Source organism: Anolis carolinensis, chromosome 5 (genome assembly GCF_035594765.1).
Source record: "Anolis carolinensis isolate JA03-04 chromosome 5, rAnoCar3.1.pri, whole genome shotgun sequence".
NCBI lineage: Eukaryota > Metazoa > Chordata > Lepidosauria > Squamata > Dactyloidae > Anolis > Anolis carolinensis.
The window spans coordinates 166,695,106-166,716,785 of NC_085845.1; the positions used below are offsets into that span (position 1 = coordinate 166,695,106).

General features: G+C 39.1%; 1 protein-coding gene across 1 annotated transcript in view; it reads right to left on the bottom strand.

The window, feature by feature from the left end:
• slc5a8 (solute carrier family 5 member 8) overlaps positions 1-21,680 on the bottom strand; it is a 44,526-nt gene that overhangs the window by 21,788 nt on the left and 1,058 nt on the right. The window contains exons 2-7 of the mRNA XM_003221058.3: positions 17,617-17,682; positions 16,098-16,149; positions 14,016-14,083; positions 11,668-11,822; positions 9,330-9,470; positions 4,169-4,298 (exon numbers count right to left, since the gene is read on the bottom strand). Of these exons, the coding sequence (XP_003221106.3) occupies positions 4,169-4,298; positions 9,330-9,470; positions 11,668-11,822; positions 14,016-14,083; positions 16,098-16,149; positions 17,617-17,682 (612 nt within the window). The remainder of the gene's footprint in view (positions 1-4,168; positions 4,299-9,329; positions 9,471-11,667; positions 11,823-14,015; positions 14,084-16,097; positions 16,150-17,616; positions 17,683-21,680) is intronic.

Here is a 21,680-nt window from a genome sequence, read left to right on the forward strand (position 1 = left end):
AAAGGTGGACGTCCTACACTTGTGCGCAGTTGCCTAAGTCACATCTCAGTCTACTGCCAAGCAATAACTCCAGAGTATTCCTCCATCTTCAAAGTCTCTGAGAGAGACGAAGCCACAGCGCTCTCGAAAGATGAGCAAAGGTTTTCGGACATTATGAATGCTCAAGTCTCACGAAGTGCAGAGGTGAAAGCCTGCAAATCAACCACAGAAATCAAGATGGGCCAAAGATCTTGCCTGGAACCACACCGTTTTGAACGTTTTTCGGAGTGGCACAGTCTTCTTAGAGCAGTTGCTAGGCTTATACATCGTTTAGCTTGCAAAGATAGTGAGCCTTTACAGGTCCAGGATATGATAAAGGCTAAGAGCGTCATATTCAAGTCAGTACAGAGATCTGCTTTCAAGCAGGAAATAGCTAGGCTAGAGCAAGGGCTCAACATCCCTAATCAAAGTCTTCTAAATGAGTTAAACCCATTTTTAGACAAGGAGGGTATTTTGAGAGTTGGAGGAAGGTTAGCCAAAGCTAAACTCAAAGTGTGTATAAAGAACCCCATCATTGTACCCCCCAATAGCCATATTGCTTTGCTGTTGGTTCGTCACTACCATGAGAAAATCCATCATCAAGGTAGAACTCTGACTGAGGCGACCCTTAGAAATGAAGGCCTGTGGGTGGTAAATGCTAAAAGTTTGGTCAGCAGTGTTATTTTTAAGTGTGTCAAATGTCGGCGACTCAGACGTAACTGTCAGAGTCAGCTGATGGCTGAGTTACTTCAGGACAGGACTTTGACAGACCCCCCCCTTTTCCCATGTGGGAATCGATGTGTTTGGTCCTTGGGAGGTTGTCACTAGGAAAACCAGGGGTGGTGTTGTAAATAACAAAAGATGGGCGGGTTTGTTTACTTGTTTGTCAAAACGAACTGTCTATATAGAGGTTGCAGAGGGAATGGACACTTCATCATTCATAAACGCATTGAAAAGGTTCATAGCCCTCAGAGGGCCAATTAAGTTAATTTGGTCGGACTGTGGCACCAATTTTGCATGTGCAGACCTTAGCCAACCACTTCTGGAAGAGGTGGAAGGCCGAATACTTAAGCCAGCTTCCAACCAGAAGACTCTGGCAAACCCCAGAGGACAATTTCAAGGTGGGAAACCTTGTGTTGCTAAAGGACAAAGACTTGCCCCGCTATGCCTGGCCTATGGGCATTACACTAAAGACCTTTCCTTGCCCTGACGGTAAGGTTAGAAAAGTTCAGGTAAAGACTCATAGTAAGGACAAAATGTCTGTCCTGGACAGACCAACCAGCAATCTCGTGTTGCCTGTCCAAAGTGTGTAAGTTTTATACTGTTTTATTGTTGTGTATACAAAGGTGTTTGTATGTTTTTGATTGGTAAATTCCCACATCCTGGGAATTTAGCGGGGAGTGTTCCGTCCCCCAGGACGATGGTTTGCCTTACCTACTGGTCGTTTGTTTGTTTTCCCTCCTTTGCATTTTGTTTGAGCCTCTGGCTGCAAAAGCCTAGGAAAAGTGGCTTGGAATCTGCAATAGCTGGCTGCAGTTTTCTTTGCAGTGATTGGTCAAAGAGTGCAACATCTTAGGACCGCCCTTTTTACCAGGGTCTAGTCTCCATTTTGGAGCTTCATTCTGGCTATTGTCTTCCAACGTGCTGGAGCTGTGCAAGGCTAACTGGGACAAATCATCCTCAAAACCAGGCCAATCTAAGCCTATCCAAATTAGATAAGTATTGAATTATATTGATCTGGAATAGGAAATCTAGTTAGAGGAGCAAAGTTATTCCATCGCTTCTAGAACTAATCTTTGCTGTAAAGATAGGGAAGGAAAGAGTTTCTCCTTCTAATATAGGCAGCGTGATTAGGGTATAGTGGTTTTATAATCACTTTTGCCTTCTGGAACCAGGGATAATTCTGTGACTAAAACCTATAGAAATTTGTTTCATTTTCTGCAACTTTAAGATCTGTGCCAGGTTTACAACCTTGTATGAATAAACATTCTTTTTTGAAGTTATCCAGACTCAGTCGTTCAATATCTATAGGACAGCTTATAGGGATTTGCAGTTCGCCCGGATAAAGGACAGCACGTTTCAGTTTTATAGTTTTTTATTGTCCGGCGGACGGCACAGGAGCATTCATAAAAAACAAAAGCAAAGACTGAGACAGACATAGTCCATAATCCTCTTAGGGCTCATCCAGACAGGCCCCAAAATGAGGAGCCTGTCAGGCTTTTACCAGAGGCGTCCAAACGAAGTCTATGGTAAATGCGAATTAATTCAAGACAAAACAGGTAAGCCCTACTTTGTCATGAATTAATCAAATACCTGAAAGGCCAGTGTCTAATGGGGCCTGTGAGGACTAACTCCCGGGTAGTCCAGGGGGATCAATCCACATAGCTTTCTTGGATTTTTGGGCTCCATGAGCCCAGGGAACTGAAAGGGTGCCTACTATTACGCTGCTCCAGCAGGCCTCCTGGCATGTAGAAATGATGTGCCAGGAGGCGGGAGGACCAGGAGCAAAATTGCTCCTGCCCCCCCCCCCAACCACCCCACCTTTTCTACATGCCAGGAGGCCTGCTGGAGCAGCGTAATGGTGGCCAGTAAAGTTTTTGTTACCTTTAATACTTTTGGGGGGCTGGGGGGTTCCATGCCATCCCAGAAGTTACTGGGATGGCATGGGGACACCCCACTGGGAAAGCCCAGGTCTTTTGGGTGGAAGTGGGGACTTAAACCCACGCTGAAGACAGTTTCTTAAACCTGCTTCGGTGTGGGTTGAAGTTCTGTCTGGAAGCACTCTTAGGCCCCCTCCACAGCTGTATAAAATCCAGATTATTTGCTTTGAACTGGATAATATGGCAGTGTAGACCTGGATAATCCAGTTGAAAGCAGATAATGTGGATTATCTGACTTGATATTCCTAATTATATGACAGTGTAGAAGGGCCCTAATGATATATGCAAGCATAACCTCGCCTTACAATTGTATGTGTATATATTTATTTGATATTTACCATATTTATATCACACCTTTCTCAACCCCTGGGGGGACTCATGGTGACTTACAAATGGCACTACATAGTGCCTAAACATAAAACATAAAAAGTTACATTAAGATTAAAATAAGCATACATTAAAATGTATTTAAATACAATCCAATTTTAAGACATAATGTGTATCTTTTTGGTCACTGCAGAGATTTGTATTTCGGAAGCAGTTAAAAACATGGATGTTCTGTCGTGCCTTCGATTAGACAAATCTGTCATATCCTGGCCCTTACCCACATCGAAATTTGCCATCACGTTATAGTTTGATTTCCGTCCCATATTTATCTTCCCTACCTGCTTTGTCTATTTGATGTATGTTCTATTTTGATATAGACACTCTTTTTATCAGTTTGATTGTTTGCCCATTTATGTCCACATTGGACCTTTTAATGCTGTGGATGATTGTTTATATTTCCTGCTCTTAACTATGTTTTTTAAACTATGACCTGTTTAATTTGTTTTTAAATGTGATGCTCGTGGTTTCAACTGTTTGATTTTATGATGTTATGTGATTTGTATTGGGTTTGTCTCCATGTGAGCCGCTCCGAGTCCCCGTTGGGGAGATGGAGGCAGCATACAAAAATAAAGTTGTTATTATTATTATTATTATTATTATTATTATTATTATTATTTTCCTCCTCCTATCACAAGGTCCCAAGCCCCCGCACTACTGTGACAGTCCCCCCTTCTCCATGGCCACTCCAATGCTGATGGAGAGAAGGGGATCAGGGAAACATCTAGCTATGTTCACTTAGACACACATGATCAATATATTCTTCTGAGACCTCTGGAGACACTGGCAGATCATGGGAACAAAAGAAAACACCTTTTTGATCCCCTCCATTCTCCATCCACAACTGAAACAACTGGGGGGCAGCAATGGTGAGCTTTTGGGGTTGTGACGGGAACAATGTCATAATTTTCACACATAGCTCTTTTGCTACATTCAACTAGGACCTCAGTCATCACGTATTAATTGTATTATTCCTGCTTGGAGAAACTGTAAGGATTATTTAAAACTAACACCTATTTAATGCTGAATCATTTACATGGAAGATATAAAACAGTATATTGAACCTAAATTCATATTTACTTAATTATTTATCATTAATACTAAACCTGATCTGGTGCGGACACGTATTTTGCTGTCCATGGGTCACAATCCTTGTATACAGAGTACATTGAAAGTCCACACATAACTGCAGAAGATAGAGTTATCCAGAGTCCCACAAGATTTATATACAGTGAGCTGTAAGAAAAGTTAAGAACCTTAAAAGTGTTTTCTTGCTGAAGAAGTATGAAAAAAGCAGTATTGCCACTATTCCACTGAGACAACACATTGCATTCTTGCACATTAAGCAGTCAAACTGAATTAACAGGCAAACAAATGGAATTCTTTGCTCAAAAATAATTTTGCAGTCATTATTTCCTATTAAAGTATTATAAGATATGGACAATCATGATGCTCGCACTGCTGAAATATGGAACACAAGGTGTTTGCTATTAATGCTCTTTGGACAGTGAGTTATATATTCTCACGTATAGTATTTGCACTGTGGAGGAAATCACCCAAAACATTATACAGCTTCAAGAGTGAAAACCTCACCTTGCCCACAGTACACATGTGACTCTCTTATTTGACTTGGTTCCAACTGAGCAGCCACGTAAGAATACAGACCCCACATCTGTGTGGGAAAGGAGGGAAGTTTGTGCAAATGCACAGATATAGTATACTCAAAGAATCTCAACTATTGGAAGCAACCTGTTCTTCATAGTATCAGAGAATCAAATGTATGACAGAATAACATACTGTGGCGCAGTTGGCTAGTAACCAGCTGCTATAAATCACTACTGACCGAGAGGTCAGGAGTTCGATGCCCGGGTCGGGTTAAGCCTCCGACCATTAAAAAAAAAATAGCCCCGGCTTGCTGTTGACCTAGCAGCCCCGAAAGACAGTTGCATCTGTCAAGTAGGGAAAATTCAGGTACGCTTTATGCGGGAGGCTAATTTAATTAATCTACAACACCATAAAACTGCTCACGAGGAAAAGAATGAAAGAAGAACAGCCACCAATGGACGGTGAAGCAACAGCTCCTCCTGTGGCCGGAATCGTGAAGCTGGAAAGATGTTAAAAAATGCCTCTGTGTCTGTCTAAAACTGAATGTTGTTTGTCTGTTGGCATTGAATGTTTGCCATATATGTGTTCATTGTAATCCGCCCTGAGTCCCCTTCGGGGTGAGAAGGGTGGAATATAAATACTGTAAATAAATAAATAAAATAACAAAACGGCTTATTGAAATTAGACTGACTTGATTTAGATACAATTACTTCTATAAAGCTTTACAGATGGGAACAGGACATCTAGTCAATAATAGCGATAAACACAAATATGGCTGGGCCAAATAATATTGCAGGTTGACAAAATTTCAGAAGAAGGACATCATGCAATAATGCTATGCACTCAACAGCTACTCCAGCAAAAGTAACAGCCTATATATAAACTACTTACTGGGCTGTTTAAATGAAATGTGACCACCTTAGAAAAGACTGACAGGATATGAATAAAAAGAGTAGTGAGGTAAATTCCAATACAATGGCCATGGCCATCAGAGTACTACAAGAATGAGGTCATATTTGCCTCCTCAGTTCTTAGCAGCCACCATGGTAAATAGGGAAATGGGGGAGAGTGTTTCAAAGAGATGGTGGGCCCAATGAGCATATCACCTTACTTCTGCCTGCTTTGCAGCAATTCCAATTGCACTAAGTGTTGAGATGAACGGATGTACAGTGGGCATGGATAGCTTAACTTGATGGAGATGGTTATGGAGGCCAGCTACTGGAGCAATCATTTTTGGAAAAAGACCCCAAAACATTTACTAGTGAACTGGAACTATAGTTTTTACAAGAACTGGAACTGTAATTCAAAAGGAACCAGGGCCACGAGAGGAAAGGAATGAGGGTTCTATCACTCATTAGACTGAAAGTAGAATTACAGCTAAGTACCAAAAAGGAACATCATAACCTGCATTTCCCAAAAGTACCAAGTGGCAGTAGAAGACCCCTTAAAAATATGCTTCTTGTTTGTTCCTTACCTACAGTTGCCCTCTGAAACTCTGGAAAATGTGGATTATTTCTATTTTTGCCTTTTACCCAATGCTTGTATAAATGACTTGGCTTTAACCTTAGACCAATCTGGCCCTACTTTTTGGTTGCTTCTTTACAGTTGATATCTATCTGTCTGACCTAAACCTGGGAATATTGCTTACCATCCTTGGACCATTATCCAAGAATGCAGGAAAACAGAATAATTGATACTGTGATTCTGCCATCTTGGACTATCCCATGCACTTGGAAAGTAGCAATCTCAGGCATGCAATGGTGACACTGAGCACTGTTGTGGCAAGTTCTACTTGTAATGCTGTCTTACGCTTTCTCAATGTTCTCCAACTACAAGAATAAGCAAATGACTATGAGTAGAGAGAATTATGGAAGCCACTGCTCCATGGTGGTATAAAGTGAAAGGAGGAATTCATGCTGAGAAAATAGTGTAAATGATGTACAATAATGAGGCAGAAAATAAGCTCAGTCCCCTTAGGAAAAAAATTCATAAAGCACAAACAATACTCATAACTTATGATTCTGCAACTAAAAAGGACTGAACAAGAAGGGCAGCCGAAACTATTCTGAAGGCATGCACACAAAAGCCTTAAATGGTAGCAAATGACTGGCAGGAAAATACAATAATGTTTAATTAAGTTGAATCATAGAATCATAGAGTTGGAAGAGACCTTGTGGGCCATTCAGTCCAACTCCCTGCCAAGACAGGAAAGAAAGAATAAGACAGCATTACAAGTGGACTTATTTGAATGTGAACAAGGAAGTCATAGCCCTAAGTCTGCAGATCTGAGCAGGACTGTTAATAAAAGGGTCTCTAGGAGGTGTCTCATTCATAGGGTTGCTATAAGTTGAGACCAACTTGAAAACAATAAATTATTCTAAAAAAACCCCCAAACTTCATTGTAAAAATGTAAATTCAAACAAAATGCAAGAATACGACTCAATATTTAAATACAAAACCTCCATAGAAAGAAATAATCGACCTCAATGGAAAATTGAGGTGAAACTGTTACAACATCCTAGAGTGGTTCTACATACAGGTCTGACTTAGAAAGCAAGTCAAAAACTGTCTCAACTTATGCATCCAGCTGGATTACACTTGGTTTCTACACACATGGCAATACTGTCTTTGAAACCCTTTGAATGATGCTTACTGAACTAGCAAGATTATAAATTATTGTTAAACCAAACATTATTTTCTAATTTTATTTTGCTGGTGATATTTGACATCATGTCAATCTCAACATAGGGTGACCTATGAATGAGAAATTTCCAAGATATGAAATCATCAACTGCTCTGCTCAGGTTTCAGAAAATCAGGGTTAAAAAGCCAACGGGATTCTGGCCTGCATAAATAGGGGTATAGCATCTAGATCCAGGGAAGTCATGCTACCCCTCTATTCTGCCTTGGTCAGACCACACCCGGAATACTGTGTCCAATTCTGGGCACCGCAAGTGAAGGGAGATGTTGACAAGCTGGAAAGCGTCCAGAGGAGGGCAACTAAAATGATCAAGGGTCTGGAGAATAAGCCCTATGAGGAGCGGCTTAAAGAACTGGGCATGCTTAGCCTGCAGAAGAGAAGGAAAGGAGATTCCATCTGAACATCAGGAAGAACTTCCTCACTGTGAGAGCTGTTCGGCAGTGGAACTCTCTCCCCCAGACTGTGGTGGAGGCTCCTTCTTTGGAGGCTTTTAAGCAGAGGCTGGATGGCCATCTGACGGGGGTGCTTTGAATGCGATTTCCTGCTTCTTGGCAGGGGGTTGGACTGGATGGCCCATGAGGTCTCTTCCAACTCTATTCTATGATTCTATGATTCTAGGGGCATGGTTTCCTTGATTAAGCAATCCACCTGTGGTACTGTCTTCATTTCATCCTTTCCTTCTGCCTTTATTATATCATATTCACAAAACTCAAGATCCTTGGATACACCGTAAGACAAATACAAGGTGGGCTAAAAGTCACAAAGGGGTTTTAGTATTAAATAGCTCTTTTTTTGTTTTTAATTTACAACATCATAGCATTATATACAGTAAATATCGGAAATACAATTACATTACATTACTCTAAATGTAAAATCTTTTAAATTTATTTTTAAAAGTTCTTAAAACATCAGGCACTCTTGGCCAACACTATAGTTTAATAAGATATCATTCATTGCTATGTTTTAACAACTATATAATGTGAAGTAATGTGTTATTGGTTTTTCTTAAACAAATAATAGCTTTTGGCAAATGATGAAAAAACCCTTAATTTCTTTAATGGATAAACCATATATAGAAAAAAAAATTCCATGTGTGAATCACTTTTTAGAATCAGGTATATGCCTGATGTTTACTGGATGATACGAGGGCTATCCAGAAAGTACATGACGTTTTGGAATTAAAAAAGAACAAAGTATAGGATAAACCACTTACGATATGCAGTTGAAAGCCACACTGAAATAGTACATTTCAACATAGTCCTCATTCAGATTTAGGCACTTATCACAGTGAGGAATGACTTTGGAAAGTTCATACCCTCAACACTTTCCCGCCGCTGCGACCTGCGTTATTGCAATGCTGAAACTCAGCCAGGCTGAACAATGAATGCAAAGGGAAGCAAGGAAAAACTCAGCTCTCGCTTCTTTAGCAAAGGGATCTGAAGACAGACAGCATTGAGGCTTCCTTTCCCTTCCTGCCAGCCAATCCTGGTTGCTTGCAAAACCTGGCCGATCCTGCCTGCTTCTCCTCGGGAGCTGCTCTCCTCCAGGCCGCTTTCCGGAGTTTGCTTGCTTCCCTTTGCATTTATTGTTCAGCCTGGCTGAGTTTCAGCATTGCAATAATGCGGGTTGCAGCGGCGGGAAAGTGTTGAGGGTATGAACTTTCCAAAGTCATTCCTCACTGTGATAAGTGCCTAAATCTGAATGAGGACTATGTTGAAATGTACTATTTCAGTGTGGCTTTCAACTGCATATCGTAAGTGGTTTATCCTATACTTTGTTCTTTTTTAATTCCAAAACATCATGTACTTTCTGGATAGCCCTCGTAAAACTACGTACATATCTATCATATGTAAGCTGAATCCCACACTAAACATCTGCACATGTAAGCGCATGTATGCAGTCTACTGCTACACATGAGGTTTTCTTGACCAGAACATCAAATTTATAATATGTGAGCTTACAGTTTTCCATGGAGTCGTGTTTTACAAGCAACATATCGCTGAACTTGAGACTGATTTACTCCATATATGCCAAGCCAAGTGAAAGTGCCACCAACAACGACAGTCCAGAAAGTATGCCTTTTCAAAGGGTTAGGATCAAAACTAAAAGAAAAAAACAGATCACAAAATGCAAACTGAATTTCCAGAAAAGCAACCATGGTGATAGTTCCCCACATTGAATGAAACATAATTCTATGAGGAGAAATTTCTCTCAAGTGGTTTGGACATAGGTAAGAAAGAATCCTGGAAGTAAAATAATAAGTAATGAGTAAAATTAGAAGACATTAAGGATATAACCTTTAGGGATAAAAAGAAGAAATTAGGGCATTAAGAATATGCATTTTTCTTAATGGCTTTGTGTATCTTAATTAAAATTTAAATATTCTATCTACTCTTTCTCAATAGGATAGATAGGACTGGAATAAAATGAGAAAAAATAAATGCCTTCATTCTAAAGAAATTAATTTTTGAGATAAACTGAAGGTCTTGATGACTGTTTTAATTCAGGATAAAGCAGGCTTTTCCTGCTTTGTCCCGAATTAATTCATTTTTACTTGAGGTGTCATTTGGACGCCTCAGGTAAAAGTCCGACAGGGCCCAAATTTTGGGCCCTGTCTGGAAGGGCCCTGATCTAGCAGCCAGTCAAAGCATTCTAAGAAGCTAAACATATAAACAAAAACTATTTGGTGTATCCCAAAATTTCCAGTTGGCATGCAACAACTCCATGTGATGAGGTGAAATAAACACCCTGAAGTCCTTTAGTGACTAAATATATATCTTCTAATAGTTTCCATGCTTTTTAATGTGCAAATCAATGTCTTTGAGGCTAAAAAGGTTCAATGAAAATAGCTTCAACTTTCTGGACAGTATGATACATTCACTATACTTTGAAGAATTCTGAATATCAGAGAGAAAAGATAAATCAATTGTATGTGGAACTATCATGGCATCTAAGCGTTATGCATCTGGACAGCATTAGCCTAAAGAACTACTGAACTGGATTGTTGCTAGAACTGACCAAAATGGGCACACTTTGCCGCTGTTTGTTTAAATACATGAAGATGAAGGACTATTTTCTGAAACTAGTCTGCCAGTACTAATGTTTTTTATTCTTTCTATGGAGTCTGTTCCAACCAAAGCCCCCATCTTTGTCACCCTCAGATGTAGATTCCATTATATGATGGAAGATCAAAATATATGATATTTTAGCATGTTTTTAGAAGACATGCTTTTTATCTAAGAGGAACCTTCACATGGGTGAATAAGTTATTCTTTCTCTTTCTTTGATGAGAATTTCATTAATTAATAACCGGATTCCTCTGTAGCAGACCGGCACTACATACAGTCTGTGGGCCACTGGCGACCTGCCAAATGATTTCAGAGTCTGTGAAAAATGTACAGGATGTAAAAGAAAGTGCAAGTGTCACGAGTACTTGTGCCTGAAATAATCAGTACTTTGTCTATGCATAACTTGTGCCCTGCTTAACCCCACTTTCCACTAGTCAAATCATGTAACTTGGCAGGTTGAATGCCACTATGCACTCTCCTGTTTTTCATGTGACCTGTGGCAACCAACTATCATCAGTCTGTCTCTAGTTCAGGAAAAATAAGAGTCGTGTCTCTTTGCTGTGTTTTCAGCTTCTTCCCTGCCTTTGTTGTGAGGGCACCTGCCAGATTACATGAATAACTGATTCTTTCTCTCAGGTCAGACACTCAGTACATAATTTCAAAGTATGATGAACTGATTGTTGACAAGCAATCTGTAATATCTCATTAACTAAATGTAAAGTTTAAAAAACTGAAAGATGTATTCAAATTTGTACAGTTTAACAAAGTAATTTTAATATAAATGTGATTTCATGATAAATTTTAAGTAATAATACATGTATTTTTTTTCCATGTCAGGAGCAACTTGGGAAACTGCAAGTCACTTATGATGTGAGATAATTGACCATCTGCAAGGACCATGCTCAGGGGGCGCCCAGATGTTTTACCATCCTGTGGGATGCTTCTCTCATGTCCCCGTAATACATGTAATAAATTGATATTAATTGAAAAATCATATTTTTATAATATAGTTTATTTGCAAAAGAGTTTAATCATTAATTTTACCTTTACTTGGAAAAATGAGGCATTAAGAACTTATCTGCAGCCTAAAGTTTAGCATATTTTAATTGTTACGTTGTGGTAAGGTCTGCTCTGGTGCTATTCACTCATCATAACTTAAGCTCACAAACTTTAAACACCATTACTAATATCTGAGGTACTTATAATGATATCAAATAAAAAGAACACTTACTCCCAATATCGTAATCTTCCTCCACGGCGAGCATCCTCTATAATGGGGCCAAATCCTCCTTTAATTATTAATGTTCGAATAATCACTGCCAAAAATCCACTTATCATCATGATAAACTGGAAGACATCAGTCCAGATTACTGCCTTGAGTCCACCCTATCAGAAAGGCAGATACTGTGTACAGCAAATTATCTCTGCTATCTAAATAAACATCTCCATGCACAATCTATTGATATTGATAATTAATTTTTTAATGTTTGAATATCTATAGATTTAAATTGTATTGAAATTCTTTCATGTAAGCCACTTTAAGTCTCCTTTGTGGAGAGAAAAAGTGGGGTATAAATAAACATCATCATCTCATTATAAGAAATTATTTCTATTTTGTGAAATATCAGTGTCTGTACTCTCAATCAGACAAAGTCTCACCAATTATAAAGCTATTGATATAAAAAAGAGAGTACATGTTTATCCTTAAAAAGAAGAAAAAAATTACTTTCATTGCATTTCACTAGAAAACAATGAGCTTGACCATTTTGATTTGGACCAGTATTCTACATCAGCTACTTTTAACTGTTTTGTATTCACAATTACTGGGCATGAGCTACATGGGGAGAAGGAGAACCATTCTACTAGATATCAGACCATAGAAGGTTTCTTGGGGGCAGTGGTTCGACTGGCCCAAGAGAAGTTATTTGATTGAAGTTAAATATACTTAATTAAGAATATGATGTAGAAAACTGGCTTTATCTTTAAGCCTCTGAAAGTAAACCTATCTGAAAACATGGTGCATGCACTAGATGAAAAGCCCTCTAATGAGAAATTTTCTAACTTGCCTCGAAAGCACTGAAGAAAGATGCCTACTCATCCCAGGCTGGATCTACACTGTCATATAATCCAGATCATCAACGCAGATAATCCACATTATCTGTTTTGAACTGGATTATATGAAAAACATGTGATTTCCTTCCCTCCTCCAGGCTCCAGCATGTCCACTTTTTAAACGCCAGAAACAGTTGATTGGGCTGTCAAACTGACACACCAAACAGAGAGCAATTAGAACTCTTTAAAACTATCTTACTCTATATAATATTAAGGTTACTTAATATTATAATATAATTGAAAAAACAATTAGGGGAAAGGAGAATATCAAGGCAGATAATCCACAATATCTGCTTGGAACTGGATTATCTGAGTCCACACTGCCATATAATCCAGTTCAATGTGGATTTTATACAGCTGTGTAGAAGGGGTCTTAGAGAGATATTTTTAAAAATACTATCAAATGGCATGGAAAAAGAGGGATAGAGTAATCTGATCTGTTTCCTATTAGGGCTCTTCCAGGCAGGGCTTAAACCCGCTCCAAAGTGAGTTTAAATTCCCACGCCCTTCTGAAAGACCCGGGCTTTCCCGGGGGGGGGGGGGGGGGGGGGCTGTCCAGATTACAGCGTGGTAGCTACCATGCTCGAATGGGGCCACTCCCAACATCCAACCCCAAAAGCCTTAAAGTAAAAGGAAAACTTACCGGCCCACCATGATGCCTCTCTGCAGGCCTCCTAGATTGGCAGGGAGAGCAGGAGCAACCCCCCCCCCCCCCATCGTGTCATTGATATGCTCCAGGAGGCCTCAAGAGAGGCCTAATGGCAGTGCTGTAAATTTTTCTTTAAGGTTTTCAGTGGGAGGCTGGGGAGGGGGGGTATTCTCTTTGCTTCTCTGGGCTCATGGGGCTCGAAGAAGTGAATTGGGCCGTGGGGACAGACTACTGGGACTGCAGAAACAGTCCCAGTAGTCTGTCCCCACAGGGCCCAAAGCGCTTAGAGCCAGGCCTTTCAGGAAGGGCCGGATCTAATGGGATATATGAATAATTTGGGACAAAACAAGGTTTACGCCTCGGATAAAAATCCAACAGGGCCCAGGATATGGGCCCTGTCTGGAAGGGCTTATAGTCCCTTCTTTAAGACCATTATTCCATACTTAATATGAACATCAAACTGGGGTGAGGTCTTCTCAGCAAGGATATTCTCTTGCTTGCAAAACATTCAATTCCTCTCATCAGCCAGGAATTCTTGTTACAAAAATAAAGAAAAAAATAGGGTGCTATAGCTAAGGGCCCTTCCACAGAACCATATAACTCAGAATATCAAGGCAAAGAATCCACAATATCTGCTTTGACCTGGGTTATCTGAGTCCACACTGCCATATAATCCAGTTCATAGCAGATAATGGGGAATTTTAAACAGCTGTGTGGAAGGGGCCTAAGATGAAAGTTAAATTTTGCAGTGTTTTATTGATAACTTTTATTAATAGGTAACACTTTAATATATTTATTAAAATGAGCTGCTCACATACCAGTGTGCAGTAGAAAGTACAAACTAGTCCTGTTGCAACAACAGATCCCCACAACTGGAATCCTGTAACTAAGAATATAAACAAAAAATATAGTTTTAAAAAAACATTTATATAAAATATTTTTAAATTAATGTAGAGGACAAGATGCAAACAGGATAAGCAAAAAATTATAATTATACTATTGCCCCATCAACACTGCTATATAAAATCCAGATAATCTGCTTGGAACTGAATTATAAGGCAGTGTAGACTCGTACAGGCCCCTTTTACACTGTTATATAATCCAGATCAAAACAAATCATCCACATTATCTGCTTTGTACTGGATTATATGAGTCTACACTGCCATACAGGGCCGTAGCCAGAAAAAAATTTCGGGAGGAGTTTTGAAAATTTCGGGGGGGGGGGGGTTTAACCCCTAGCACACACCCCTCCCCGCTACAAACCTGTCAATATCTGCTTGAGATAGTGCCTGGAGGGACTCTTAATGTTTTGTGTCTCATAGACTTAGCATGGGGATTTGGTTAACCAGTTAAAATTCATGAGTAAACCAGGTTTTTTTTATAACCTGAAAAATTTCCGGGGGGGGGGGTTGAACCCCTAAAACCGCCCCCTCGCTACAGGCCTGCTGCCATATAATCCGGTTCAAAGCAGAAAATCTGGATTTTATATGGCAGTGTCGAAGGGGTCTCACATAATCCAGTTCAAAGCAGATAATGTAGATTATCCAATTTGATAATCTGGATTATTTGGCAGTGTAGAAGGGGCCTGAGTGCCAATTTAAAATACATCATACCAATTTAGGTATTGCTGAATCCAAACTATTCTCAGTCTTGGAAAAGAATTGTGTGTAATCCTAGCCTGCTCAAACCAGCACATTTTTGAATTAGGATTGCACTACTACATGAAAAGTTAGGCTGAATCTAAACTACCATATAATCCATATTATTTGATTTGAACTGAATTATATGAGTCTACACTACCATATATTCCAGTTCAAAGCAGATAATCTGGGGGCCCTTCCAGGCAGGGCCCAAAATGCAGGCCCTGTCAGACTTTTACCAGTGGTGTACACACGACGCCTCCAGTAAAAGAGGATTAATTCAGGACAAAGCAGGTAAACCCTGAATTAATTTGATACCCCATGAAAGGCCCGGGTCTAATGGGGTATGGGACCTGTGGGGACTGACTATGTAGTCTTGCAACTACCGAGGGGTCAATCCCCACAGCCCATCTTGGTTCTTCTTGGAGAACTGAGGAGGGCACCCACACCCTTCTCAAACCGCGATGACATGGGGACAGCTGCTTGGGAAAGCCCAGGTTTTGGGGAGAGGTGTGGAGACAGAAGACAAGAAAAGACAAATCAGCAAAACACAATATGACATTTCTGCTCAGCAGGGTTATTTGGTGCACATTTCTCTGAAGTCTGGAGCACCCTGGATTTTATATGGCAGTGTAGATGCAGGCTTTGAAGCAGCTATCCTCCCAAACTGCCTTTATACATCAGTGGCAAAATTTTAAAGGCAAATCTGTGCCTGTTGGATTTTTCCTTAACAAATTGGTTATAAAACCTTCTAAGCATAGAGGCCAGAATCTTGTTGGTGTAGTATGGTAGCAATTGAACTTTATCCAGAAATACAGTGAGTGGCAAAAAAAGACAGACAATATCTGCCAACTCTGAAGAGCCTGTTTTTCCAGTGCCTTCCTTTCTCTAAAATCACTAAACCCAATGTCTTTTTTTATTTCTTCAACATGTTTTCAGTCACAATCCAATGTACACTGAGTTAGGATTAAGCCCCAATAAAAACAATAGGATTCCTTCTAAGTAAACATGCAAAGGATTTCTCTGTAAATTATTTTAAAACTTCATTAGTGGCTAAATCATACAAATAATTAATTCCAGTATAATACATGCTAGAACTGTAGAAAACTACAAGTTGCATTTTCAGTTAACTGTTGAGTATTTGGCACAAGTGAAACACCTCTAGGGATTGTAATAAATCTTGTAATATCATACAGCTGACCTGTTCTATCTTTTCCTTGCTGTTTTGAAAAGTGCTGTTACAGGAAAGGAATGCCTTACCTTGATTCAAAGCCAGTGATGGAGAATAGATTACAATTCCAGTATATAAGATCTGTAGAAGTGGAACAAACACACATGTGACATAGATTGTATCTTTTAAAATTATTTTTGGTGGCAGTTTACACTGAGGATGCTTCCACACAGCGCCAAAATCCATGCTTAAAATCAAAGACAAAAAATCCCAGGACCTGGCAGCAGGTTCTCACACAAACTTGTCAGTTCCAAGATATGGTCCCCCGGTGTCCTCACAGCCTTCTTTTGAAGCAGATCAAAATAGAGGGCAAAAGAGGACATCTGGCAGAAGTTTTTTTAAAAACAATTTCCCTCCATTATCTGCTGGATCTGCATTCAAATATCTTAATATAAACACAAGCAGATTTACATGTATGCATATGAGGCCCAGCACATAACAGAGGGAATTTAAAAAAAACTTTCTGTGGAATCTCCCTCTTCCCTCAATTCTTAATTCAATTTCTGTTTAAGATGATAAAGTATAAAATAAAGAGTTTTAGAGAGTTCTAATTGCTCTCCATTTGTTCTTCCCTTGAACCACCTGTGTGTCTGTTTCACAGCCAAGTCAGTTGATCAGCTGTTACGGGGTTTTAAAAAGCACACTATGCTCTCCACAGGGGTGGAAGAAAGGAAAGCACGTTTTACATGACTGCAGGGATATAGAGTCATGCAAAGTTGCAATTCTTTCAGAAGGAATCGGGTTTTAAGCACATCTTTTTAATACCTTCTTTTAAGCTCTTAACCCAATTCCTTGTTTAACCAATACCCCATTTTAACTCAGTTATTTCCGGGTTTTACAGCAAGTGTAGAAGGGCCCTGAATTACCTATGAATATGTAAGTGCATATATGTATATACATTACAGAATTGTCAAGCAATTAATTCTATAGTTTAGCTATACAATGATAAAATGAGAAGGGGATATGGCTTAAACAGTTAGCAGAAGCCCTTTCTACATATAATCAAGATTATCAAAACTAATAATCCACATTATCTGCTTGAACTGGATTATATGAGTCTAGGCTGCCATAGAATCCAGTTCAAAGCAGATCTGGATTTTACATAGAAGTAGAAGGGGCCTGAGTGTGGATAAAAAAGGTGTTAAGGACATAAGACCCTTCTACACTTCCGTATAAAATCCAGATTATCTGCTTTGAACTGGATTATATGACAGTGTAGACTCATAATTCAGTTGAAAGCAGATAATGTGGATTTTTTGCTTTGATAATCTGGATGATATGGCAGTGTAGAAGGGGCCTATAGTTTGAGAAGACAGGAGAGGACAGTTGAGGAAAATTGTATATTAAACCATATGTAAGTATACAGTTTTGCAGTTGTAAGTGGGCAGCGTGGCAGATTTGAACTATCATTAACTGCCATTAAAAACAACTACTTTTGAATAAAGGAGACATCTTAATATTTCATAATAAAATATGATGCAACTATTATTTAGAACACATTTATTCATAAGTGTATAGATCACCACAAGCATTATATGCTTTACTTGCCGTCAGTGTCATAAACATCACAGTTCCAAGTAGACGCATATATTTATTATATCGAAGTTCCAGATACTGCAAAACAGAAAAGCTATCTTTAGAGATAAAACTTACCTATATTTAATATGCAGAGTACTTCTGGCAGTTTTTAAAACGGCAATTGCTATGTAAGGCCAAGATTATGTTCAGCATTTGCTACATTGTGATATAAGCAATTGTACAACAGGAACCTGATGTGACTACTTGTATCCTGCTTTCATCTACAGACATTTAGTGAAAGTGCAGTTGCTTCTCATAAATTGTGGAAGCATTTCTGCAACAATATTTTGGATATTGCACAAGAAAATTCTGCAACCAGCACAACAGGAATGAAAAAAGCAGAAGAATCCAAGAAGATTCCAGCTTAAGGCTTCAGCCTTACACACTTACTTGCTACTAAATTATTATAACTCAGTTCTCAGTAAACATCCATAGGACTACAAGAAATATCAAATTACACGTTAAACTAGATCAATGCACAATATCCCTACTTTTTAAAAATCATATAAAATGGGGAGCTCGTTATCTGATTAGGGAAATGACAGTGAGGCTGAGTGCATTCCAAAGAAAAACATTCCCATTATCATACCCACATTTTTACCCAAAAATCAAATGACTGTTTGAGATGAATGAGGTGGGAGGGTTAGTCATTCCCATTCCTGGCATGTTCTCTGTATCAAATAACATGCCACATCAACTATATTTAGCTTTAAAAAAAAAACAAAAACAAAATATAGTCTGCCTATCTGAAGTAATTTTCAATTGTTATTATTTTCAGGTATGTAAACAGTTACAATCTGAATATTGGAACAGTGGTCATGCAAACGATTACTATTTATTCTCTCCTACTCCAGGAAGAAATTGGAAGAATCTCCAAAGAAGGTTTTGACTAAACAGCAAGACATAATTAATAGTAAAAGTTTTTTGTCAGTGAACCAAATTGCCTTGGAAGACTCTGTATTTTCCATCACTAAAAGTACTTAAGCAGAAACTGGGCATCATTGGCCAATGGTAGCACAGAGCTTATTTTACAATCATAGAAATATAGAATTGGGAAGTTCATGGGAAGCTGCTTAAAACAGTACAGAATATGTAAATATTATATATTGTCTAAGCAGCTTCCCATGTATTTTCCAATTCTATATTTCTATGATTCACTGAAATCATATTGAAGATAATACCTGCTTTACAGGAAATAAAATGAATGTTTTTTTTCTCTACTACAGGGGATTGCATAGAAACTATATTTATGATCTAAGATCAATCATAAAAGATGGCTGGGCTGCTCCATGACAACCTATATCCTTGATCTTCGAAGATATTTGACTAGGATGAAGATTGAGATAATTATGCTGTAAATAGCTTTTTATTTTTTAGCTGTTGCTGATAATTCTAAACACCCTTTTGACTGTAGTGACTAATAACATGTGGGTTAATAAAATGCATCTTAATCTGGACTAGATGGAGGTAGTTGGTCCTCAACAAAATAATCCGGGATTGAACAATCTGCTCTGGAATATGTTCCACTGCGTGAGGAATCGGGTTCTCGGCCTGTGATACTTGCAAGGTCAGATAATTGCAGGTTTGGATGTCTACTGCAAGTCAACCCAGTTTATCACCTCTTTAGATATCTCCATTGGGACTTTTTCAAAAGGTGAGAAGATTTATTTATCTTTCTTTACTATATTATCATAGTCCTATACAAACTGCACCAACTTCATTTTTGTTTTGAAACCTAATAAAAGGTGGTATCTCTTTTCTATAAAGCCCTAAATGACACGGGAGCCAGGATAGCTGAAAGACTGAGCAATTGAATTTAATTTTGAAATTGTATACTGTCTCCTAGACCGCCATTGCTTTCAAATCAACTTCAGCCATTTATACGAATGTCTGAAAGAAGGAAAAACGTCACAAATCATCCCTCCTTCTCTTGGCAGTACAAAGCAGAAGGGCCTGGATGCTGCAGGAGACCCACCATTTGCTCCATCCTAACTCTTTTTAGGATAATCGCAGTTATTAAAGAATTTATAAAATTATTATTTCTGGCAGATGGGTATGGTGTAGTGGGAGAGCAGAACGAATTGAGGGAAGGAAATGGTTCAACAAATATGGCCTTTCTCCAAGGATTTCTGAGAATATTAGTTGTGATACCCTTTTGTGGAAATTCACCTAAATTGATTAATAATCAGAATATACCTTTGCATAGTGTTAAAATGCATTAAAATGCAGCCCCGTTTTAGGAATACAAGCTCTGTGCAATGGAGGGTCACTCCATCATTCTAGGATGACCACATCCTTGGACCATGGGTCAGCTACATAAGCCTCACATAGGTTAACTTATTCTTTCTAATGTAATTGTGCTTAAAATAGTAGCCTTTCACTTTTGTGCTATTATTAACTTGCAAGTTAAATGCTGCTGTGTGAGAGAGTGGCTACAAGTTTATTTGGCTTTTAAGGGAGACTAAGCAATTTCATTGAGGATAGGCTTATAAAATGTTACTTGTGCAATATCAGGAAAAAGAGGCCTTTAGTTGTCCGTGAAGACATCAATAGGACAATTTTTGTTGAAGACCTGATGAAAGAAGTAGTGGTTTCTCCAGATAAAGTAATGGACTGGTTACAGAAAGGGGGAAAAAACCAGGCACTATGGGGAAACTAAAATGAATGAAAGAAGCAGTCGCTCTCATATCTGATGTTGGCAGCAAAAGAGTGAAATGGAAGACTTGCCTGTGGGATTCCCAGAAGCCTCTGACAGTTGGTAGAAGGTATATTGGGCTCTTGATAGTATCTGAAACGTTCTAATCTTATATGTTGTTGTACAGGTAATATGGAATCCAAAATTGTTTACATGGATGGCTGAAACCTGTGTTTTCTGGTGGTTCGGTGTACATTTAGTTTCATGTACAAAATTATTAAAATATTGTATATAACATTACCATTGGGCTATAGGGTGTATATGAAACACAAATGAATGTTGTTTAGACTTGAGTCCCATGTCCAAAATATCTCATTATGTATGTATTTTAAAAATCTAAACTTCAAAATGCTTCCCATCCCAAGCATTTTGTGTAAGGAAACAATACTTTACTATTTGAAGGCTTTCATGGCAGGAATCACTGGTTTGCTGTGAGTTTTTCGAGCTGCATGGCCATGATCTAGAAGCATTTATTCTGATGTTTTGCCCACATCTATGGCAGGCATCCTCAGAGGTTGTGAGGACTGTTGGAAACTATCTGTGGAATGTCCAAGGTGGGAGAAAGAACTCTTGTCTTTTTAAGGCAAGTGTGAATGTTACAATTGGCTACCTTGATTTGCACTGAACCTTTCAACTTCAAAGCCTGGCTGATCCTGCCTGGGAGAATCCTTTGTTGGGAGGTGTCAAATGGCCCTGATTATTTCATGCCTGGAAAGCCCGTTTTCAGAGTATTGTTCTTTATTTGCTGTCCTGATTTTAGTTTTTTAATACTGGAAACCAGATTTTGTTCATTTTCATGGCTGATTTCTCTGGTTGGATTAGTCTGCAGTGTACCATGCAGCTGTGGATAAGTCTACGTAGGAACCACCAAATGCAGAATTGCCTAAACACGAATCAAGGAACAAGAAAGGCACTGCAGACTAATTCAAAGAAGTCAGCCAAAGTAGAATACTTGATGAACCAACCTGGACACTACATACTATTTGAGAACACTGAAATGCTGTACCACTCAAGACAACTACCATGTCAGACTACACAGAGAAGCCATTGAAATCCACATGCATGTGGACAATTTCAACAGAAAGGAGGAAAACATGTTAGGAATTGTGGGAGTTGGGAATCCAAAACACCTGGAGGGCCAAAGTTTGCCCATGCCTGGTATTGCGCCTTCCCTGCAAGAGTTCACCAAACTACAACTCCCAGGATTCCAAAGCACGGAACCACAGTTCCACTGATTTCCACAAGGCAGGGCTTTGGCGTGGCAACACTTTACTGCAGAGAAAGGTTGGGAAGTTGGCCCTAAGGGCCTGGGGAGGGAGAGGCGCCCGCCCGCCCGGAC